Source organism: Cibotium barometz, chromosome 11 (genome assembly GCF_041138505.1).
Source record: "Cibotium barometz isolate CiBa-2024 chromosome 11, ASM4113850v1, whole genome shotgun sequence".
Classification (NCBI taxonomy): Eukaryota; Viridiplantae; Streptophyta; class Polypodiopsida; order Cyatheales; family Cibotiaceae; genus Cibotium; species Cibotium barometz.
In genome coordinates, this window is record NC_141056.1 from 38368582 (window position 1) to 38393621 (window position 25040).

Genomic DNA, 25040 nt, shown 5'->3' on the forward strand with positions numbered 1-25040 from the left:
ATGCTCTAGTTGGAGTAGCTAAGCTGCTCAAGGCTCTAGAACATGCTAGCACCTCTCTGATTGCATGCTGGAATGTGCTAGTAAACCCCCTATTTAGGCCAGCATGTGGCTTGATTGCACACTTTGGTTGTTGCAAACACAACAATCTTTCTACATGTTGATCCCATGAATATGGGCTGATGTTGAGCTCTGAATGGGCCAAGAGTTGCTGTTAAAGACCACCACACAGGTCTTCGTGCTGCTGAGAAGCACTCTTGGAGCTAGGGTGGTTGATAAATTCTTCTTCGTTTTTTTTTTTGCAAATTTCTGGGCTGACCACAAGTTTGACTTGGCACTTTTTAAGCACGTTGCAAGGAGAGAGCTCGATGGAGCTTCAGCCAAAATTACTTTTAGGGAAAAAGTTAACATACATGTGGAATGACAGCTGAGTCCATTGGATACACTCTCTAGCTCGAGGAGAGGTTTAAACGGAACATAAATCCATGAACTTATCAACCTGTTAATGCAAATGTTTTTTTTCAACTTTTGGTGACAATCATAGTGGCCAGTCATCATATCAAAGGGTTGTCACATTCAGATTGTTTGTTGTTTGTAGCATCAACCCTTATGAGCATGGCCTACAGTTGAATTAAATTCGTCTGGTTTTTTGATACCTATGAACTTATGAACCTGTTAATGCAAATGGTTTTTTTTCAACTTTTGGTGACAACCATAGTGGCCAGTCATCATATCAAAGGGTTGTCACATTCAGATTGTTTGTGGTTTGTAGCATCAACCCTTATGAGCATGACCTACAAAATCGAATTAAATTCGTCTATAGGTTTTTCGCTACCTATGAATCGTTATGGATTCTAAGGTAAACCACTTGCCCCACTTGACACCCTAGGTGAAAGCTTCTGATTGGCATAAAGCGTAGCTTCTTTTCAGAGCTGTGCAAAGACTCTCTCTAGCAAGGTACAACATCTCTTTTTCTAGCAAAAAGTCACAGGCTGATTGCAGCTCAATGTTGTGCCATTTGATTGGTCCATGGATCTTTACGTTGGTATCAATACACAGTAGTAAATGGGCCAAATTCATGGCTCCATGAATCTTTAGGTTGTTATCAATACACAATAGTAAATGGACCAAATTCATGGCTACATGCTTTGCAGTCATATGCATACATCACAACATTGCCATAAAAAGTGAATGTTTGCTGCAGTCTGCACAAATAGGTAACATAATGACTGTTACTTGTCAAGCCCACCCTAGCCTTGGTTGGGTTAAGCCTGGTGAGTTTAGTTAGACGATGGACAATCACCTAAATGGAATCAGTCCTCCAGCTGGTGTTTTTACCCCCCAAGGAAAGATCCCTCAATTAGTAGAAAAAGGACATCTACATGCTGGTGGACAACAACTCTCTTAAGAGGTGAAGTGTACAATGTATTGAAAAGAGTTTTTTTTTTGGGGGGGGGGGAGAGAGAGAGAGAGAGAAAGAGGCAGAGAGAAGCCGCACATAGGGCTTGTAATGCCAAACTATGCTGGCATCCCCCCATGAGAGGAAGGGACCCAGGCTTCATATGCATAGGAAGGCGGCCTGGCACTTCTGCTTATGCTCCAAGTCATTTGCCAGTTGCTCTAGGTGACCCCTGAGATGAGCTCCATCCAAATTGAGCGAATGATCTCTGGTGGTGGGGCGATTGTGCCCTCCATGGCTTGGTTGCAACGGGCACGCTGTAAGAGTTAGGCTGTGATGGTGCTGATGAGATCCCATTGTTGGTATGTGTGGGACTGTCATGTACCTAGACACTAATCTACGGATTAGGGACCTAATCCAATGGGGTTAGGGGCCTTGAGACTAGGGATTAGCAAGGAGATACTTGGTTAGGTTTCCTAGATTGATAAGACATGCTTAGTAGTTGTTTATAGTAGGCTAGCTATTTAGTTATCACTGTATAAGTGAGGTCCTTGGTTATTATGAGACACAGTTGTGTGGATGCACCATTGAAGGTTTGGCTTGGACCAGGAGAGCATTCATGCTCATGCCGTGCACATGGTGAGTACATAGGCTGGCATGTCAAAGGCCTTTGGTGGGAAAGCTTTGGTGATATGGGACGCCGGAGTTAGACATGGGCCTATGGATTGTGCAGGAGCCCTAGCTTGGCTCGAGGGAGATCGGTGGATATTGGTCGTGATTGGGAGGTGAGCTAGCTTGCTACCTCATGACTTGGTTTGGTATTACTGTGTTTCTAGTTGTGATTAGTGCAGATCTTGGGACGGACCCTACAATCTAGGGGGTCTAAGGTGCTACAAGGGATGTGGCAGGGTAGTGGTGGTGATTTGAAGATGAGTGAGCTCAAGTGCAAGGCCCTTGCCCCTCTCCTCATAGAGGAATGCCGGTCTCCTTTGCAGCCCATGCGTTGGTCACTTTAAGTGATAGTTCGGAAGGTACTTGGAGCTAAAGTGAGGTGGTGCAAGATCCACCACCAAATTTGTTGTGCCTTGGGGCAATCCTTAAGGCAGTGCCACTAGCAATCCCAAGTATTCGCCACACCGGCCAAAGGAGGCCCGCTGACCGGCAATTCCAAGCAGAGTGCCCATTCCAAGGCTCCTATTGTAACACGCGGAAGCTTCGTGGTTGAATTAGTAACTTCAATGTGGAGAATTCAGCAATCTTTCACGATGAATATAAAGCACAAAATTGAAGTAGATGTGCAGAAAATAGAGAGAGAGAGAGAGAGAGAGAGAGAGAGAGAGAGAGAGAGCTACCCAAATACCCTCTGTAGGGCCTCCACCACGAATGGTGCATTTGCTTTATTAGAATGATGAAAATCTGAAAATAAAGATTGAAGTCCCGACCTGCAATGTTGTTAAGGCTCACCCTAATCTTCCTTGAAACACATCCAAAAAGAGATTACCTGGTGAACTGCAATTGTCGTGTGGATCTTTCCAATGGTTGAGCTCGTAACCCTCGAGGTCTCCAAGCTCTACAACTCTTTGAGAAGCAATTCCACCGCGTCTCCCACGAGCGTTGTCACACCGCCGCGTTGCACTACAGATCCTCGTTCCTCCTCTCACCTCACTTCACTCACACACACTCACTAGCATGCATTAGAGAGGGAGATTAGCAAGAGGATTAGCAAGAGCAAGACTCAATTGCACAATGGGAGAGTGTGTTGTATTATGAGAGAAATTCACTTATATACATGGCCATAAGTGTTCACACTCACTTAAACTATGGCCGGCCGGGCACTTTAGGCAGGCGGGCCAGCATAGCGCCAGTGGGGCAGCGAGGCGGAAGGGCTAGTAGGCGGCAGTAGCGAACAAAGAGGGCGGCTACGCACAGAGGCGCGAAGCGAACAGGGAGCATAAGGGTGGGGAAAGGGGGGCGCAGGGCCTAGCGGACAGGCAGGCGGGCCAGCATAGCGCTAGCGGGGCAGCGAGGCGGAAGGGCTAGTGGACGGCAGTAGCTGTCACGTGCATCCCGCACTTGGATGCCACGTAGACATTCTGTACAGTAGGTGCAGGACCTGGGATGGTGAACTGGTCCCATGTGAGCCCAGTTCGGGACGAGTCAGCCAGGGATCCATCTCAGTCGTCCGAGGTCAGGTGTGCATTGTCCTGCACATGAGTCCAAGGTCAGGTGTGCAATGTCCTGCACAAGAAGCAGTGCCAGTCCGCGTTGTGAGTCTCCCTCTGGAATGATGTCAGATGTGCTGTGTATCTGGTTTGCAACTGGATGCCAGGCCTCTGTAGGCATGTAGTTTGCATGTAGAGATGGGGCCAGCCCCCAGGGCAAGGTTTTGCATTGGCATATTTAGTATGGGCATGGGGGAGGTATAGAACCACCCCCAAGGGGCCAGGAGGGCCCAAGATATTGCCCACCAGCCCAGGAAAGGGCTGGAGGGGCTGTCGGCCAGCTCCAGAGCTTCTGGACAGGCAGCCGACAGAGGTTAAAACCTTAAACAGCAGGCGGCCAGGTGTGGGGGGGCAGTCCCACACCCATGCGCAGCATGCCCAGCAGCCAGGGTGCTGCCCAGAACATGTGCGCATGCTGGACAGCCATTAAACAAGTGTGAAAACACTTTATTAAGTGTATGAGTATTTTATTAAAATACTCAGTCGTGGGCTGTCCTGAAGCCAGCCGACTGCATGAAGGGAGGGGTATAAATACCCAAGTCATAAATCATTTCATCCATCTCACAATTCACCAAGTGCTCCAAGCAACCAAGGGCCAGGACAGCCAAGAACATTGCTAAAGCTAAGGGGTGAAGGACTGAAGGTCAAGGGCAGGTTTTCCAGCCAAGAAAAGGTCAAGTACTTTGTATTTGTTTCAGATTTACATCATTCTAATAAAGCAAATACACCATCCGTGGTGGGGGCCCTACAGAGGGTAATTGGGACCCAATACTGTGTCCTTCTCCATCTTCCCCTTCTCTCTCTATTTTCTGCACATCGTCTTACAGTTTGTGCGTTAATTCCGTCGCGAAAAGAGTGCTGTTTTCTGAGTTTTGAAGTACCGATCCTTCTCCGAAGCTTCCGCATATTACAGTGGTATCAGAGCTCACTTCAAGGACAAAGATTCAGCAAGAAAACCAGAAATTTTTTTCGCTCGTGTGGTTGGTTTTTAGACACCGGTGGACTACCCCTTTCGGAGTGACTCCTGTCCCTCGAAGGACGGTTGGTTTTTAGCCTCCGGAAGCCTCCGGAAGTCTCCCACACAGATAGTGGATGGTCAGATTGCGTTCCGGAAAGGAACTGCATTTTCCCGCTATGGCGAGCTTTGGCGACGAGAGAGAACCAGAACCATGGGACCAGAGTGCACCAGGCAGCCCAGCTAGGGCACCCGGCTTGAGTGTACAAGACATGTTCCAGCAGATGATGCGAGCAATCGCAGACCAGACAACCAAGCTGGATGAGCAGAAGGCGCGGATTTTGGCTCTGGAGGAGCGTTCTCGCTCTCCAGCGTCGCGTTTTCCATCTCCTCCTCCCTCTCCTTCCGTACCCCAGATACCAGATACAGGGACCCTCTCGAGGGGTCACAGCTGCAGCCAAGCTCCTTGCTTGAGATGCAGATGCGTGCATTGGAGATTCGACAACGAGAAGACGAAGCCATGCGACGAGTGGAACACGAGCGTTACCTCCAAGCTTTGGACGCCAGATTGACACCGGCGGCGCCCTCGAATCATTTTCCCGAGAAAATGAACTTTAGTAAGTATAATGGTAAACTCGATCCCACTACTCTGTATTCATGGTTACATCAATTTGAAGCTTACTTTGCCGCAGTTAGGAAATCAGATATTGACAAAGTGATCTTAGCCAGTTGGTATTTGGAAGGTGAGGCCATTCCTTGGTGGACTCTCATGCCCACACCAGATCAGGTATGGCAGCTTATGGGTGGGACGAGTTCGTCCGTGACCTTAAGCAGCGGTTTTTACCGCCCCACTACCTTGAGCGACTCGAAGACGAGTTCAGGGGTGCGCGTCAGAATGCGCAACCAGTCCTTCAGTTTGCCAATAGAATTTCGACCTTGTGTCTACAATTAGGCTTATCTGATGCGGACAAGAAGGGGCAGTTTTTGTATGCCCTGGACACGCACATCCAATGGGAGGTGCGTATGTTTAGACCAGCCACCTCTGAGGACGCACTCTCGCTTGCGCAGAGTGCAGAAATGAAACACAATGGTGGCAAGCCCAAGACTTCCCAGTCGGCTTCTCCCAAGGCTAACGCCTCGGGGGGCAAAAGCCAGAACCAGACGGGGTCTTCCCCAGGACAGAGCCCGGGAGCCTCTGGCTCCAAGAACTGGAACAATGCGTCTAAGCTTACTCCAGACCAGAAAGCGGAGGCAGGCAAGACAGGTGGCAAGTTGAGTGCTGAGGAGCTTGCTCAGTACAGGAAGGAGGGTAGATGTTACTTTTGTCACACAAAAGGACATACTTCTCGGGATTGTCCGAAGAAGCCTCCAAAGGCCGCCGCCGCCGCCTCCACAGCTTCCGTGGTGAGCACAGCTCCCACACAGACCCCAGTGGCTACCCCTAGTTCTTCCACCCCCGGTGCTTCAGTTGGAGCAATTATTAGCCGGGAGCTCGAAGATAAGCAGAAGGGCGCCCATGACCAGGAGTATGAGCGCAACGAATTGCTCAAGTCCTTTGGCTACATAGGTGGCCAGAGAGTCGTTGTCTTGTTTGACAGCGGCAGCACGGAGGATGTGATCACGGAAGAGGCCGCTAGGCGTGCCCGCTTCGAGCTAACTCCGGTGGACAAACAAGTTGAGGGTTTTAGCACAGGTATGACAACGAGCGTCAAGTATGAAGCTCTAGGTGCTAAGTTAGTCATTCAGGGCACAGAGTTTGTGCGTGACTTTATGGTTGCCCCCCTTGTAGGAGCAGACATAATTTTGGGTATCCAGTGGTTTCACAAGTTTCTTCCTGATGTCAAGTGGGACAAGCACACGTTCCAGATTGATCGGAATGTGTCAAACACCCCGGTGACCATTAAGTGTGAGCCAGGTATTCCAAACTTTCCGCTCATAAGCCACTTGCAGGCTAAGCGAGCAGTCAGGAAAGGCGCACAGTGTGCGATGATTTACGTCCAGACAGCCCAGACGGTGGCCAGTGCTTCCGAGAAGTACTCGGTTCTCCATGAAAAGTTCCAGAAGATTTTTCTTCGGGACAGTCTCCCTCCCCAGCTTCCCCCGTCCAGACCGGAGGATCACAAGATTGACCTCCTCCCAGGCTCGGAACCCCCGAGCAAGTTTCCGTATCGCCTTTCTAAGGCAATGGAATCGGAGTTGGACCGCCAACTCCAAGAATTGTTGCAAGCTGGCTTCATCCGCCCCAGCGTGTCGCCATTTGCAGCTCCGATCTTATTTGTCAAGAAGAAAGATGGGTCTTCTCGGTTGTGTGTCGATTATCGTGCACTCAACAAGCTGACTATCAAGAGCAGATTCCCGATGCCTCGAATTGACTATATTCTCGAGAGGCTGAATGGAGCTAAGGTGTTCTCTAAATTGGATTTAAAGAGTGGGTACCACCAGGTTCGGATTGTTGAGGGGGACATCCCCAAGACAGCTTTCCGTACAGAACGGGCCCACTATGACTTTGTGGTCATGCCATTTGGTTTGACGAACGCCCCAGCTACATTTAACCGCATGATGATGCGTAAAGTCATTAAGTTGCTGGAAAGCAACGAGCTCTATGTCAATGAAAAGAAGTCAGAATTTTATCTGTTCCAGGTACATTACTTGGGATATATAATCAGTGCCGAAGGCATTCGACTTGATTCGGCTAAAGTGGGCGAGATTGTTAACTGGGAAGTACCTCAGACTGCTTATGATATTAGATCATTTGTGGGTATATGCCAGGCATATTCCACCCACATTGACAAGTTTTCTGACCTCTCGGCAGACCTCACCGATCTGCTAAAGGGGGTGAAAACAAGGAGGCAAAAGATTCGAATGACTCCACGAGCGTTGGAGGCATTCCAGAACCTCAAGGTGGCTTTGTCTGAAGCGCCTTGTTTAGCCCTTGCCTCGTGGGACGAACCATTTCAGGTGATCACCGATGCGAGTAACATCGCAATTGGAGGTGTATTACAACAGAATGGTCATCCGGTAGCTTACGTGTCTCGTAAGTTACTGCCCGCCGAAAAGAACTACTCAGTCTACGATCGTGAACTCCTAGCAGTTATACAGGCCTTGAAACATTGGAAACATTTCCTGTATGGCCGTGACTTCGAGGTTCGCACTGACCATCAGGCATTGCGCTGGATTCAGACGATGCCCAGTGCACAGTGGAGTGATCGACAACACCGCTGGAGTCAGATATTCCAGCAATTCGGTGGCATGATTGAGTACCTTCCAGGAAAGGCCAATCTAGTGGCCGATGCTTTGAGCAGGAAGGGACAAGTATCTGGGATTCAGACCACTAGACTGGACCTTGTTGGTACAGGACTAGAAGACATGAAGCACATGTACACGGATTCCGAGGAATTCGGTACACAGTGGGAACAGGCATTGGATGCCACAGGACCATGCCATTTTCTGATACGCGATGGTTGGCTTTACTACAAAGGCCGACTGTGTGTCATGAAATCATTCCGGGCAGCTCTTCTCCATGATGCCCATGACGCCATTACAGGTGGTCATAGGGGCATGAATTCGACTCTGGAGAAATTAGAATGGCAATACTATTGGCCAAAGATGAGGCGTGATGTGTTTACATATGTACAACGCTGTGACATTTGTCAAAAGGTGAAAGCTCCTCGTGGAAAGAAGATAGGGTTGTTACAGCCTTTGCCAATTCCTGAGGGTCCTTTCCAAGACATTTCGATGGACTTTGTCACAAATCTGCCTCCCAGTCCGAGTAAGCGTAATACACAGTGTTTGACTATTGTTGACAGGTTCAGCAAATTTGTGATGCTTATTCCTTGCAGGGCCAATGTGACCGCCGAGGATGTTGCCCTGCTATTCATTCGGCATTGGTACCCGATTGGTGGGATTCCTAGGACCATAGTGTCAGACCGAGATGCCAAGTTTACCAGTCATTTTTGGAGGGCATTGTTTGATAATTTTGGTACTAAGTTGAATTTTTCCAGTGCATTCCACCCACAGACAGATGGCCAGACAGAGATATACAACCAGTTGGCCTTTGATGTGCTGAAGTGTTATGTCCACGATCAGCAAGGTAAGTGGGAATCGTTTTTGCCTTTAGTTCAAGCTGTTTTGAATGACTCTTTTTCTTCAGCTATTGGCAGGACTCCATATGAGGCAGCGTTTGGAAGGCCTTTCCAGTCGTTGTTAACCAGGACTTCGTCTTCAGTACCGGAGGCGAACAGAGTGACGGAGTCTTACCAGGAGATCCTAGAGTCCGTCAAAGACAGATTGGCTAAAGCGCAAGAGGCCTACACTCGACAGGCCAATAACGACCGAAGGGACGTGAAGTTTTCGGAAGGAGATTGGGTATATCTTCGGATTATGAAGCAAAGATTGAAGCAGGTGGGCAAGCGATGCCCAAAGTTGTCTTTCAGGAGCTTCGGACCATTCCCCATCCGGAAAAAGATTAATGAGGTGTCTATGCAGTTAAAGCTACCTCCGAGTTGGACTATGCACGATGTATTTCATGTCAGTTGGTTGAAGCCATATGCAGGTCCACCCCCTTCAGAGGTCAAAGACGAAGCGGAACCAGACATCATTGATGAAGCAGAAGTAATGGTTCCAGAACAGATCCTTCTGCACCGTTTCAAGCATGGCTCAGGCCGAAGACTATGACAGTTTCTCACGAAGTTTCAGGACCGAGGAACTCATGAAGCGGTATGGCTCGACAAAGAATTTTTTGAAGACTATCCGGCTTTATTGACGGATTATTTGGAGGCTATGCAGCTTCCGTCAAGTTAAGCAGAAGGGGATGTCACGTGCATCCCGCACTTGGATGCCACGTAGACATTCTGTACAGTAGGTGCAGGACCTGGGATGGTGAACTGGTCCCATGTGAGCCCAGTCCGGGACGAGTCAGCCAGGGATCCATCTCAGTCGTCCGAGGTCAGGTGTGCATTGTCCTGCACATGAGTCCAAGGTCAGGTGTGCAATGTCCTGCACAAGAAGCAGTGCCAGTCCGCGCTATGAGTCTCCCTCTGGAATGATGTCAGATGTGCTGTGTATCTGGTTTGCAACTGGATGCCAGGCCTCTGTAGGCATGTAGTTTGCATGTAGAGATGGGGCCAGCCCATAGGGCTACCCCAGGGCAAGGTTTTGCATTGGCATATTTAGTATGGGCATGGGGGAGGTATAGAACCACCCCCAAGGGGCCAGGAGGGCCCAAGATATTGCCCACCAGCCAAGGCAAGGGCTGGAGGGGCTGTCGGCCAGCTCCAGAGCTTCTGGACAGGCAGCCGACAGAGGTTAAAACCTTAAACAGCAGGCGGCCAGGTGTGGGGGGGCAGTCCCACACCCATGCGCAGCATGCCCAGCAGCCAGGGTGCTGCCCAGAACATGTGCGCAGGCTGGACAGCCATTAAACAAGTGTGAAAACACTTTATTAAGTGTATGAGTATTTTATTAAAATACTCAGTCGTGGGCTGTCCTGAAGCCAGCCGACTGCATGAAGGGAGGGGTATAAATACCCAAGTCATAAATCATTTCATCCATCTCACAATTCACCAAGTGCTCCAAGCAACCAAGGGCCAGGACAGCCAAGAACATTGCTAAAGCTAAGGGGTGAAGGACTGAAGGTCAAGGGCAGGTTTTCCAGCCAAGAAAAGGTCAAGTACTTTGTATTTGTTTCAGATTTACATCATTCTAATAAAGCAAATACACCATCCGTGGTGGGGGCCCTACAGAGGGTAATTGGGACCCAATACTGTGTCCTTCTCCATCTTCCCCTTCTCTCTCGATTTTCTGCACATCGTCTTACAGTTTGTGCGTTAATTCCGTCGCGAAAAGAGTGCTGTTTTCTGAGTTTTGAAGTACCGATCCTTCTCCGAAGCTTCCGCATATTACAGTAGCGAACAGAGAAGGCGGCTACACACAAAGGCGCGAAGCGAATAGGGAGCAGGAGCGGGCAGCGAATAGCGAAGAGGGAGCGGGCGGCGAACAGCGAAGCGCGAGAGAGAGAGAGAGAGAGAGAGAGAGAGAGAGAGAGAGAGAGAGAGGGAGAGAGAGAGAGAGAGAGAGAGAGATGAAATGTTATATTAATGTCTTCAAAAGGCCAAAGTGACCTATGAGACCAAAGTTACAACCATGTGACATCTGATACACTGTCTGGAAAAGAAAAGAAAGAACTGAAGGTAAGTATCTAGCCCTACAATACATAAGTAGGGAGCATCTGGAAGCAGCAACTAGGGAGAGTGGGAAGCTAATGCTACTAGTCAAAATGAGGTACATGATACATGGATACATGAATACATGAAAATGGGGGAGTACAAAAGTGACAGTGAGTACAACAGTATATGGCTGGAGTGGTAATCATCCTAGGAGCTCTAGCATGGGTCTCTGTCGGATGGCCTAGATATCTGCCATAGTGAGATGCCTGGTCGGAAGAGCCCGATGCCTCGCAATGATGCTCTGAATCCTTTGGTGTAGGCTTCGTCTCCGATGTGAGGATCCGTGAACCCTCGAGCGTCTGGATATGCCCAATTGGATAGCTCTCTCAACTAGAGTCCCATGGGGTGCTTGTTGCTGGCCTGTTGGCTGTGTGTCCTCCCAGGTAGTCCGGCTGTGTGTCCTCCCAGGTAGTCCCTCTAAAGAAGTCAGTAATCTCTCTGTGTGTGGACTCCCTGCTAGTCGGGCGTCTGCTCCTGATAATGGACTCTCTGAGCCTGCGGATCTCCAGGAGATAAAAACCCAAGCATCTCTAATCACAATAGTCCATGACTCTAGCCAGTGGTCCAAATCCCTCTCTGAAAAGGCAATGGTAGCGCCCTCGAATCTCATAATATGCTGTGCAGCGACAGATGTAGTGCTCCTCCGTCTCTGGCTCTATCCAACAAATCTGACAAATCCTGTCCCCTGGAGGTATGCCTCTAAATTTGCCTGTCTCTATCTCTAACTGATGTGAAGAGGTGCGGATCTGCCCAATGGCGCACCTCAATCCATGAGACAGATGGGTATCCATGTAGCTTGGTCTAAGTATAAAGCCATCCTCGGTGGTGCGGAGAAGATGGTCTCTATAGAGAGCCATCTTCGTCCCCAACTCCTGTGAGGGCTCTAGCCATGTCCTCCTAGTGTCCAACTGAATGAGGTCTTGTCTGATGACTCTACTAATCTCAGAATGTGTCAAGGTGAGAGAGGGTGCCTCCAGAGAGTACTGGAAGGGTGGAAGTCTGTCTAAACTGAACCCATGGAGCTCAAACCAGGATGCTATCTGCACATACCAACATGAAGTGTCTCCCTCCATGGCTAGCTGCACATACCAACATGAAGCGTCTCCCTCCATGGCTAGCTGATGAGAGGACTCTAAAGCAAGTCGTGCATACTGGTGTCGGGGAAGCTTCCAGGTGCTATGAATGAAGGACACTGATCTGGCAAGAGCCTCGACTACGATCGGTGGTGTTCCCATCTCGGCTCTGATAATCTCATGGGGTACGGAGGCCTTAGCCCGAATCATCCTAGAGATCATGGACACAAGTGGTCTCTCCATCAATCTCCATCCATCGTATGTGCGTCTTGATCGACTGTGACGATCTAGGCTAGGCCCCTAGATCTGTACTCCATATAGCATCGCCGATGTGACCAGCGTGTCAAAAAGCCACAGCTTAGTGCATGGCTCCTGAAACTGTACTTGTGAGCACATTCTCCCTAGACATGCTAGTGCTGCATATCCTCTAGTCAGTCTGGCCTCTGCTGCCCCCCTCATGGAAAATGTGGGCCCAGTGAACACCACTCCAAGATATGTGTATGAGTCAACATACTCCACTGTCTCTTGCCCATATGTGAAAATAGGCGCTGATCTCCAGACCCACTGCGCTGTAGTATTAAACACCATAACCTTGGTCTTACCAAGGTTAACTGAGAGCCCACTGTCCTGTGCATAAGCATGTAAAGTATCCAAGTGCCTCTGCATACCCTCTAGTGAGTCTGCTATAAGCACAATATCATCAGCATATAAGAGCAGAGGTATCCAAGTGTCAGCCAACTGGGCTCCTCTGTCCCCTCGTGTCCCAATATAATCAGAGATCTCATCAATGTATAGCCCAAATAGAGTCGGAGAGAGCGGGCAACCCTGTTTCACCCCTATAGTGGAGTGTACTGGCTGGGAGAGACCCTTTGAAGTCCGCACCTGCCCAACTACTGTCTCATAAAGTGCCATAATACCCCAAATGAGCTCACATGGAACCCCCAAGTCTTGCAGCCTGCGCATCAGTCTAGCTCTGGGCACTGTGTCAAAGGCCTTGCGGAGTAGATCCTCCTCCCATGTGCTTTGCCCTCCTCAATGATAGCCTTGAGGGTAAAGATATGATCCAAAGTAGAGAATCTCCTCCTGAAACTGGCTTGCTGTCCCTGAGCTCGGACCCCTTGTCTCTCTGCCCATCTGCTCAACTCTTGCTCAAGAATAGAGGCATATAGCTTGGCCAGTGAGTGACCAATCATAATGGTGCGGTAGTTAGTCGGCAGGCTCGGATCTCCAGACTTGAGTACCAGCACAATTGTGGAAGTACTCCAAGTCCCAGGAAACCCCCTCACACATGGCTCTATTAAACATGAGAGCTAGCAAGTCTGCAATCATATCTCTAGCATGTATGAAATGCTCGGCTACAATGCCCTCATGATCTTGTGCCCTCCCTGTATGCAATTTGTTGATGGCCCTCCTCACCATCTCTGCTGTGAAGAAGGTAGAAGTGGGTGGACAGGCTCTGGAGGGTTCGGTAGTGGTGGCTACTCTGGTACTGTGTAGAGGGAGGCTGCATACTCCCCCCATGTATCTGGAGAGGTAATGGCGGAGGCGGAGGGTGCTCTCTAAGCAATCTCCAGGCCTCCCTAGTATCCTGAATCAAAAACAGCTGATACATGTCTCTCTCCATCCGAGCTAAGATTAAACTGATTGTCTTACAGTTATAAGAACATAATTGTAAGAGTCCGAGATGATACTGAGTAGAAAATATTGGAAAATACTAGAAAATGTATATCAGGTAGATCCATGTATGCTGATCAGTTGAAGTGTTGCCCTCTCCTTAGATCAAATATCTCTGCCATGGGACTGTCTAGAATGGAGAGGTCGTAGAAGCGAGGTAGGTGCCTCCGATGCCGAGCAATAATGGCTCTGATCTGGCGATGGTGAGGATGCCGTGGTCGAGATCTTGGTGGGCGTGGTCGATGAGCACAACATAAGATGATTGCTCTATCAGTGGTGGTGACTCCTTGGAAGCGTGGTCGGTGCCCTGATGGCCCAATGGAGGAGGTTTCAGGAGGTGTGTGGGTTGGGTTGCTAGTGTTGGTGTTGGTGCCGAAGAAATCTGTCAGGTACATCATGGCTCGGTCTCCTATTTGCCAAGAGGGTCTCTCTGTGTCTAATCCCAGGCATCTTTGATCCTCGAACTCCATGACCCTGCATAACAGCCCAAAACCCTCTCGGAAGAGGCAGTGATATCTCCCTCAGATCTCATAATAGATTGTACACAAATGTAGTGCTCCTCTGTCTCTGCCTCTTGGTAGCATAGTTGACAAATGCGGTCATCTGAGATCTGATGCACATATCACCCTGTCAATCCGCAGCTGGTGTGATGAGGTCCAGAAATGTCCAATGGCACAACGTATCCCATGTGATAGGTGTACATCCATGTACGCCGGGCGGGTGATAAAATCATCTGGTGAGAGGTGTAGTAAATGGCTCTTGTAATGAGCCATTTTCGTGCCCAAGGGCTCAAGGGGGCTAGTCCATGTCCTCTCTGTGTCCACTTTGATGATATCCGTCCTGATCGCACGGTTTTGCTCTGAGCGGGTGAGATCCAAAAATGGACAATCAAGGCTGTACTGAAAGGGTGGCAGTGCCTCTATCTGGGCTCCCATAGCCGCTGTAAAAAGGTAACTGCTTGGATTAGGGCCTCGGTCACTACTGGTGTGGCACCCAGCTCAGCGTGAACAATCTCATGTGGTACTGATTATTTGCTCCGAATCATGCGGGCAATCATCATAATCAGTGGTCTCTCCATTTGCCTCCATCCCTCATCCATCCCTCTCTGAGATCTGTGATGTATGTTGGGCCCCCAAATTGAGGAGAGAGAGAGAGAGAGAGAGAGAGAGAGAGAGAGAGAGAGAGAGAGAGAGAGTTGTATTAACGTCTTCAAAAGGCTATGAGACGAAAAGGTTACATCATATCCATGAGGTACATCATCCTGGGTACAAAATAGTAATAAAGAAAAATAACAAAAATCTAGAACTATAAAATCTAATCTAGGTACATGAGCAGAGAGCTCTCATGTCACCCTAATACATCCCTCATGGGCCGCTATGACATGGTGGTGCTCAAGGTGGTAAAACTGAGCTGGCGCGAGAAGGTCCTGCGATGATGGAAGATGATGGCCCGGATCCTCTTGTGGTGACGTGGCCGTGGGTGAGGGCCATGGGGTCTGGGGAGTCGAGCTTTGCATAACTCAACGGCTTTGTCGAGTGTCACACCTCTCGGCTGAGCTCTTGCACTAGCTTGTGGTCTGGGTATGATGGGTGGATCGGCCCTTAGAGTGCTGGTATGGAAGAAGTCCGTGAGAGCTCTCTGTGTTGGTCCTCGAGCAAGTACAGCTGATTTGGATCTCACTAAGGACTCCCTGTGTCTACGGAGCTCTAAAAGAAAAAGTCCAAGGCATCTCTAATCCGGGAAGTCCATGATCCTGGAAAGTGGTCCGAACCTAGCTCGGAAGAGGCAGTGGAACCTCCGCCGAATCTCATAGTATACAAGGCATTGACATATGTAATGATCCTCTTTCTCGGGCTTTGTGTGACAGAGCTGGCATATCCTGTCCTCTGGTGCGGCCGCCCTAGGCCCATATCTGGCAGTCCCACTCTCAGTTGGTGGGACGAGGTGTGGATTTGGCCGATTGCACATTTCACCCCAAAGGATATGTCAGAGGTCAACCCCTGGGGCCTAACCATGTTCAGAGGTCAACCCCTGGGACGAGGTGTGGATTTGGCCGATTGCACATTTCACCCCAAAGGATATGTCAGAGGTCAACCCCTGGGGTTGACCGAGGGCCTAACCATGTTCAGACAATCATGTCACCTTTTTGTACCATATTAAATACAGAAAAACCATGACACCTATCTCTCTCTTCTTCTCTCTCCTCAATCTTAATCATGTTTAAATCAGCATCCTGTTCTTAATGAGGCTTAGGGCTGTGAATCAGTATAGCAAGGCTTCCTCGCATGCAACATTGGTATCAGAGCATTCAAGCTTAGCCACTAAGCATAAGGCCCAAGGAGGTGAACGGATCCATTAGAAGAACCATTAGAACAACAGGGTAGTAGAAGGAGGGGTCTACATCAAACGAAGCTAGAGAAAAGCATTCATTGAGGGTATGTACTCAGAACAAGTACATCATTAAGCTCTCAGATTAGTTTCAAAGACCTAGCAATTGGCATGATCAGTTTCGGCAAGTGACCTGTCGTTGTGTTAAGGGAAAGGGCTAGCAGGCATGGGGACAACAGTGGAACAGATTCTCAGTTCTTTAGCAAGACTTGGAAGTGAAGATCAGAAGTGGAAGGTGTTCAGACAAAAAAATTAAAGTCAAGGTCAGAGTCAGAACTAGCAATTTAACGTTAGAAGTCCAGGGAGGAAGGATGATAGAGTGTCCCCAGCCCGTCATCAAATTTAGGAAGAGGGGATGTGACGTGACATGGCTAATCCTCAGCATGAACACTGGAATCCTTGATTAAGTAAGCATTTAGAGCATCATTAACATCAATTGACTGTAGCATCATCATCATGACCATCATGAGTGTCATAAGCAGTAGCATGATCAACATTAGCATTAGCATCAGAACCATCAGCATGATCATCAGCTTCAGTACCATCAACATCATTATCAGCATGGTTTGGGCAAGCCAATCAAGTAAGCGCAGTATTAAAGGAAACATCTCATGATTATTGTTTGTCCTGAACAAGCCGACAACTCTTGTAGCTGGCCGACTAGCACTTCAGCAACAAGGGTGGTGTCACAAATAGGTAGGTAGAGGGACCCAGAACAATAATAGACCAACACTTCAAATACCAGACAGAGCATGGAAACACAGCTTGAACGGCCGGCCCCCCATAGGAACTTCTTGAGAAGAGAGAGAGAACTGCCTGCTGTATGGCCAGCGCAAGAGATCATCACCAGGAGTTGTTGTATGGCCAGTGCAAGAGAGAAGAGAGAGAAAATCTGCAGTCGGCCAGCAGAGGAGACGAGAAAAACTCCAGGAGGGATGCGCATGATGATAAAACAGCCCAAACCTGCTTTAATAGAGTCGACTAGCTCTATTTTTGAAGTGCTTGCTGAAAGTGGTGAACCAGCCCAAAATATCCACTTTATGCCTTCTTTGGCTTGTACTCTAAGTTTTGGCCCTAAAATATAAACTTTATGCTTTTCTTGGCTTGATGCCCAAGTTTCATCTAGGTGCCTCCTTTTGTCCACCTGTCCAAGCCCAAAAATAATAATATGTCCAGCCCATCATTAATGATATGTGAACACACCAACTTATAAATATTATAAGTCACTTTGATGAATAAAATCCCATGCTGCTCATGTCATATGGCCATCTTTCAAGCGAAACCATGCTAGTAAAATGCTCTAGCTTTCTTCAATGGAAAATCCCCGTTCACACCTTGGTTCCGCCCAGTGTGTGAAAGACTGGTGAAGGGACCAAATGGTGACAGGTGGTCACAGTACAAGCAACACATGCAATATAATTCAAAATAGGAAACTTCTGAAGCATCACATGTAATAAAAGTATACAATTTACAGGAATTTGTAGTGAGAAGTTTGACTTCTAGATCTAGATTGTATGAAGAAGGGTAAATTGTTCTTCTTTTAGTTATTCCAATATTCTTAACCTTCTGCATGAAGCCCTTTTTGGGAGACAAGAAAAGCCACTAAAATTACCATTGATAGCTAAATTTTCTGTTCCTATCAGTTATTTTATCTGCTAAGCATATACTGCCATTTAAAAACCATGTTTTCTTAAAGATACAAGCTTCTTACCTTCATTTGCATGCTTTACCTTGTCGTTATTGTGAAGACTTGAGCTTTCTAAAGTCATCTTGTTAAGCTTTTTCTAAATTTCCTGCTTTGCAGGTCAGATCACATATGCCATCCTCTTTACAACCTCATCTTGGGAAATGGTGTCAAGATTTCTTAACAGTGCTGGAAACTGTCCAGGTGCAGTATAAACTGGAAGCAGTGGGACATCTCCCGAGGATGAAAACATGGAAAAGAGCACTACAAATCTTCTGCACCTTGGTTACCCGACACAGAAAACATGTAGACAAGTATGTACATGAGTAATACTGGGCTGTAGGGATCATACATGTTATGGAGTAATTGTTTGTTTGGGCAGTGACAATCTTAGGTTGCCTTTATGCTCAGAGTTCTACCAAATTTGTCAAGTGTGCTGCTGGACTTAGTCGCAAGGGCTGCCATTGCAAAGGTAACCTTTACGTCAAGCGCTCTGTGTATTATAGATGTAACATAGGTTTTAGTTTAACAAGATCTGTATGTGCTTAGTGCCAAGCTGGATGCAGTTTGGGGAACCGTCACAGGGAAACAGCTAAAATGTGTCTGGTGTTTTGGCTTGGAGACCCCCATGACTATGCATCACTGATGCGGTCTTGATACTTTGCTTGGAAGGATTTATATGATGGAAGTGACTTCTGTATTTGTGTGTGTTCGCCAAGTGCCCTGCAAATGCACATTGGCAGGGGTGTGAAGGATACAAGCTTTCCTCAATGCACTTGAAAGTGGGTAGTGGAAGGGAATGGTAATTCACCAGCAGACTTCAAATAACATACACCTCCTTCTTCCACACCATTATGAGATAAGCAATGATATGTGTGATAAGTGGGATAGAGAGATTTTTTTACTATACCACTATGAACCAAGCAATGATACGACTGATAAGTGGGACAGATAGATAGATCTCAACCCCCTTCTCTGGAGAAAGATATGGTCTATGGGACCTATTCAATAAGTACAAATGTGTAAGAATGATTACACATCACGTGCTGTGTGCACAAATCATGGTGTGTACATAGATACAAAGCTGCGTATGCACATGCATGCGTGCATGCATACATACATACTTGCGTACATGCATACATAGATACACTCATACATGCATGCATGCATGTATGACTTTGTTTCACTGTTTACTCTTCCTTTTACTGAATGTATCGGTTTCGTGTATTTTTCCCCCCCTTGAGTGGTACCTGCTCGAAGGCATCTTGTTCGTCTGGCCCGAAGGCATTACAACTTGTGTTTGCAAAGCGGCTACAATACCAAGGGGAGTCACAAGCCCTCACTGCTAGGCTACGGGCCCGTTGGCATCGGTGTTGTGTGTTAGAGTTGATAAAATAAAAGGCATTATGTCAATTTGAACTTTGGACTGTTTTGCAGGATGTGCATCCTATGCAGGAGCGAGTAATCTCTTCAGCTTTCGATGCTATATCAAACATCCTCGAAACAGGTCCTGTGAGTATGCCTACTTATATTTTGTCTTGCTTTGTACTTTTTAAGGCAAAACATTACGACCCTGGTTTTGGAGGCAGAAGGGTCTCCTTGATATATTAACCAAAAGAACATGTGCCCCTAACTGTATTTAGAATTATATGTTGGGGCCCAAATTGGGTTATGAGGCTACAAATTTTACATTATCAGTAGTCGCTTTTTATAGACTAGTGATCTTGATTTAAATTATAATTTGCTAAGTTTTTATTTTAGTAGTAGTTTTTTATAGAGTAGTCATCTTGATTTAAATTACAACTGGCTAAGTTTTTTATTTTAGTAGTTACTCTTCTCAATTGAACTTTGACTTTCCAAATTTTTTTCACCTTTATGTCCTTGTATTCAATTTTATTTCTGGTGTTCCCTTGTTTGTGTTTGTTTCTTTATTAAAAAAGTGCAAGTATTCTTTTAATTAGTAAGGTTGGATACATCGGTCCCCGAAATGAGGCAGCATACATCATAGCTGGCCTTGTCAGTGTGTCAAATAGCCAGCTCTTAGTGCTTGGCTCCTGTAAGTGGGATTGGAAGAACTCTCTCTCAAGCTGTGCCAGGGTGGCATAGCCTCTCACCAGAGGCGGGCTTGGGTAGGGCTTTCATCATCCCAATCTTGCATTGTTCCACTTGAGATCATCTCCGACGTTTATTTGGGTACCTAGTATGGCACAGGAGGGATTCGTGTTGACTGAGCATTCTTGACATTAAGAAGGAGAGGTCTCTCCTTAGTTTGGTCTTTCCTGGATTTCCGTGGATCAATGAAAGGTCTTCCCCCACGTGCTTGCAGAATTTCACCCCATCCTTCTTGGTCGAACCCTCTGCGAAGAGTTCTCTAACTCTCACATGAAGGGTGTTTGATTGCTGACGCTTGTCCTCCTCAAATGTGGCTACCATGATTTCGTTTTGGGAATGGTGTAGCTTTTGTTTCTTCACTACCTCCACCCATTCAGATGGTGCATGGATATTCTTTTTGGTATATTGCAAGTCCTTGCACGAACCTATGCTTTCTTCCTTACGTGGGCCTCACATGTTCAATGAATGAATGAGGCTCATCATGCGTCATCCACTTGTATTTCCACCTGTATAACAGTATACATGGAGTCTATGTCCATTGGCTAGGGTGGTGTTGCTCTATGCTGCCGGAGATAGTTCCTGATTAGGAGCTGATGGGTAGATGGTCTGGATCTTGGGGCGTGAGGGCTTTTGGCTCTCTAAAGGGTCCGTGCCCAATCTCTAATGACTCCATGTTTGCAAGGTGCTAGTGGATCCAGAGTTCCATGGGCAATCTTGGGTGTCTACTCCATGCATGGTCTCTCTGCCTTTGTTCGGTATCCGCCACTCTAACCATAGTGATGCCTAAAGAAATTTGTAATGGTGTTAGAGTGGTGTCTTGTTTGTAGAAATTAGGGTGGATGGAGAGACACCATGATCATACTCATGATAATTGCATAAGACAAACTAGATAAGATGAAGATTAATGCTAATCACATCATTAACTAAATGGACAGCATAATGACACAAGAGATGGGATAATGGAGGTTGTGTTTTCTTGCATTAGATGAGAGCCTCTTATATAGGCTGGAGTACAATGGATTAGGATGTGATTAATCCCTAAGCAAAACCCTAATTATATCTAGAAGAGAGCACCCAAAAACCTAGATTGGAGTGCAACCTCTCACTTGCTCTAGGTGCCTAGAATATGCTCCAAATATTCTAATGTATGTGGTAAACCATAGTCTACCAAAAAGTCCTAAGATTAAGTGATCATATGAACCATATGTCCTCATTCCCAATGTCACATGGATGATTTGGTGTATTGTTTCCAACACCCTCCCTCAACAAAATATCCATGGCTACTAAGATGACAATGCTAGATCTAGTTACTATTTACAACTCTAGTTATGATGACCATCTAAGTGCCCGTAGGTCTTACTCATGGTGGTTTACAATGCTAGAAGTTGATGACAGATGCTAGGATACTAGTTATGTTTACATTTCGCTTAGGATACCACAAGTGGGCAGATCCTAAATGGCCCAAAAAGTCCAATCATCTTCGATGAAGTTAGCCTCCATTGAGGCTCCTTTCTTTTTGTTGTCGTTTATGTCTTCGCTTGAGCGGTCAAGTTGTTTCTGCAAGTAGAGTTTTCTGAGATTTGTTTCTATAGAAACAGTCTTTTTTTTCGTGTCCTGGTTTTCCACAAAAGTTGCATGACTTCTTGGGAAACTCTTTCTTTGGATTTGATCCAAATCCTCTCCTGTTCTTCTTGTAGCTGCCTTTGTTGAAGAAAGCACTATCTGTATTACCTTGCCTTTGCTTAATTTTTACATCTTCTTCTAGGAGAGATGCTTCCACATCCAGAAGCTTTGGTGAGGGCAAGTTAGTGAGAGTGGTAACTATGTTACCATACTCCTCTTGAGGTAAACTGTTGAGGAGGATAATTGTGATTATTTCTTCTTCAATAGTCTTCTTGATCCCAGCTAGCTATGTGAATATACTTTTCATGTAGTTCAGATGGGTCGGGAGTGACTCCCCTGAACTCAATTTCAGCTTGAAAAATTTGATTAGGAGGTTGATTTTAGAGTTCTTTGACTGTGCTCCAAAAAGAGAATCTAGGGTATTCCAAGTCTCATTGGATGAGTCCTTTCCATCTATGTGATGGATATAGGTATCACTTAGTTCCAAGGCTATGATGGCCAAAGCCTTCTCATTCTTGCCAATCCATAGAGTTTTCTTGTCCGTGGTGTTTGGCATTTTTTCTTTTCCATTTGTTATATCCCATAGCTCTTTTCTCAAGAGAGTAAATTTAATCGTTGTCTACCATGTATGAAAGCTATACCCTTCAAACTTATCTACTTTATATGCACTAGTCATTATGATTGGGTAGGTCTTACCTCTTGGCACTAGAGACCAAAAGACAGTGTATAAACCCTTTATACAAAGTTGAGATGTAAGAGGCTAGAAACTAAAGATCCCCATCACCATAGAGATGCATATTGGAGGACAAAAACCTTGAAAATCCCTGACCTCTTGCAAGATGATAGTACCATGTCCTTTTTGCTAAGGGTTTTGTTGTTTTTGACTTCTTCCCTTTCTTCTTTGGCTTCGAATGTTTTACATTGGAGGATTCATGTGATGAGGGCATGATTAATAAGGTTAATCAAGGGCAATCATTTGGGATTTAGTGAATAAATTCACTGTTTTGGGACAACCAATATGCAGAATATTGGTGGATAAAATTGATGTGTTTTCACAAACCATGAGGCCAAGGGGTTAAACCACATGCATTAGCAATGCATTAAGAGAGTTTTAGCCATAAAAACTTTGGATTAGCTATAATAAACAGAGATTAATCTCTGCTTAAGAGAAGAGACTTTTGGAGGGTGCACAGAGCCGGGCCGCGGCCTGGAGTGGATGATTCTAAAATCTTAGCCCGCCAGTCGATTCACAATGATCAAAAACCTCCAGGGGTGAAAGGATTTACGCAATGCCGGCTTGGGAATGTCGAATTTCTCTTTTTTTCCAAAGTTTTTGGTGTCGGTTTCGCTGCAGTTTGCTGGTAGTCGCGAGCTCCATTGCAGCCATTGAAGACATCTGCCTCTTTGCCTCTGAGTTGGGAAGAAACCAGAAGAGGCAATGTGGACTTTGGTTGAGTGTGTGGAGTGGATTCTACCCTCCACTAGCAAGTGGCTGGGGAGGTGATTTCCACAACAATGTTGCCATGGCTAGATTAGTGATGACTAATCCTACTTTGGAAGAAGGTGACTAGGAGTAGCTAATGTAAGATTAGGATGATAACCTAGCTCTGATACCATGTAGAAATTAGGATGGATGGAGAGACACCATGATCATACTCATGATAATTGCATAAGACAAACTAGATAAGATGAAGATTAATGCTAATCACATCATTAACTAAATGGGCAGCATAATGACACAAGAGATGGAATAATGGAGGTTGTGTTTTCTTGCATTAGATGAGAGCCTCTTATATAGGCTGGAGTACAATGGATTAGGGTGTGATTAATCCCTAAGCAAAACCCTAATTATATCTAGGAGAGAGCGCCTAAAAACCTAGATTGGAGTGCAAAGGAGATCTCCTCCCACTTGCTCTAGGTGCCTAGAATATGCCCCATATATTCTAATGTATGTCATAAACCATAGTCTACCAAAAACTCCTAAGGTTAAGTCACCATATGAACCATATGCCCTAATTCCCAATGTCACATGGATGATTTGGTGTATTGTTTCCAACATTGTTGATCTTGTCTCCCTTGTTTGTGGCCTCAATAAGGCCTCTTTGTGACGATAGAGATGTGAAAGGTAAAAGTCCAAACATATCTTATCCTTGTAACGCATCACTCGCATGAGAGGGTCATACCCTTCCTTGAATAGACAGTGAAATCTCCCTTGTATCTCATAGTATAGAGGGCATCTAAAAAGGTAGTGCTCCTCAGTCTCTACCTCTCTGGTCATGCATAGCCTGCATAGCCACGCCTCTTGTGGTATGCCCTTTGCTCTCCCAATCTCTGTCTGGGGACGATGGGAAGACACCCTTACCTAACGAACGGCAATCCTCATAGCACGGGACACATACCTGTATAGATAGCCAGGTTTCTCAATAAAACCATCCTTTGTAACTTTCAAGAAATACTATGTAAAAGTAAAACTTCATGGGAAGCTTTCGTGGAGGTAGCCATGTTCGGCACGTGTGAAGGCGAGCTAGGTGTAGACAGATGATGCGGTTGATCTCCTGCCAAGAGAGATCTACGGAAGGTGCATGTAAGCTGTACTCAAACAGGGGGAGGCCATCAATTTGGAGACACTGTGGATTGAACTTGCTAGTGATGTGAAAAGAGTAACATGTATGTTGTCCTCCTGTGCTAGTTGCCTAGAAGACTCAAGTGCCAACTGCAGGAGGAGATGGTCTCTATACAGTGTTTATACATGTTATATGTAAGGGATGGTTTGGAAAAGAGCATCAACGACCTGTGCGCGGCTGCTGGGAGGGGGGGGGGTGAGGGGGCAAACTCAGGAAGCATAAACTTATGTGGCACTGATGGCTTATTCCTAGTCACGCGGGAAAACATCATTATCTGCAATCTCTTATCCTCCTCCATTCTAGCGGTACGTGTGAAGGCGAGCTAGGTGTAGACGGATGATGCGGTTGATCTCCTGCCAAGAGAGATCTACGGAAGGTGCATGTAAGCTGTACTCAAACAGGGGGAGGCCATCAATTTGGAGACTGTGGATTGAACTTGCTAGTGATGTGAAAATAGTAACATGTATGATGTCCTCCTGTGCTAGTTGCCTAGAAGACTCAAGTGCCAACTGCAGGAGGAGACGGTCTCTATACAGTGTTTATACATGTTATATGTAAGGGATGGTTTGGAAAAGAGCATCAACGACCTGTGCGCGGCTGCTGGGGGGCTGAGGGGGCAAACTCAGGAAGCATAAACTTACGTGGCACTGATGGTCATGCGGGAAAACATCATTATCTGCAATCTCTTATCCTCCTCCATTCTAGCTCACCCAAAACCGGGCCAAAGCGGAAAAACCTCTCACTGGCGGGCCAGGGCAGCCAGCGGCATGGAGAAAAGCGGGTCAGTGAAGATACAAGCTCATTTGCATTACCTCTATACATAAAAGACTGCCTGGATGCAACCCGATGTGAATTTGACTCTGTTGGGTTGCAATTCTGTTGGGCTAGGTGTTGGTTCTCCGAATCCAGAGTCACCAAAAAGGGGCCGGCTGCCTACTACACTATTGGGGTGCCAAGAGTGGCCATGAAAGATGACTTCTCGGACATGCTGTATGGGGGCCCAAAAAGCTTGCTGGGCTATAGCCCAGCAGTACTGCCCATACTTCTCACAATGGGAATCTACCA

General features: G+C 46.7%; 1 protein-coding gene across 1 annotated transcript in view; it reads left to right on the forward strand.

Annotated features, from left to right (window-relative positions):
- The window catches only part of LOC147634148 (ARM repeat superfamily protein), a 56152-nt gene that overhangs the window by 22570 nt on the left and 8542 nt on the right, over positions 1-25040 (forward strand). The window contains exons 6-8 of the mRNA XM_086805275.1: positions 17737-17930; positions 18028-18088; positions 19054-19128. Of these exons, the coding sequence (XP_086661401.1) occupies positions 17737-17930; positions 18028-18088; positions 19054-19128 (330 nt within the window). The remainder of the gene's footprint in view (positions 1-17736; positions 17931-18027; positions 18089-19053; positions 19129-25040) is intronic.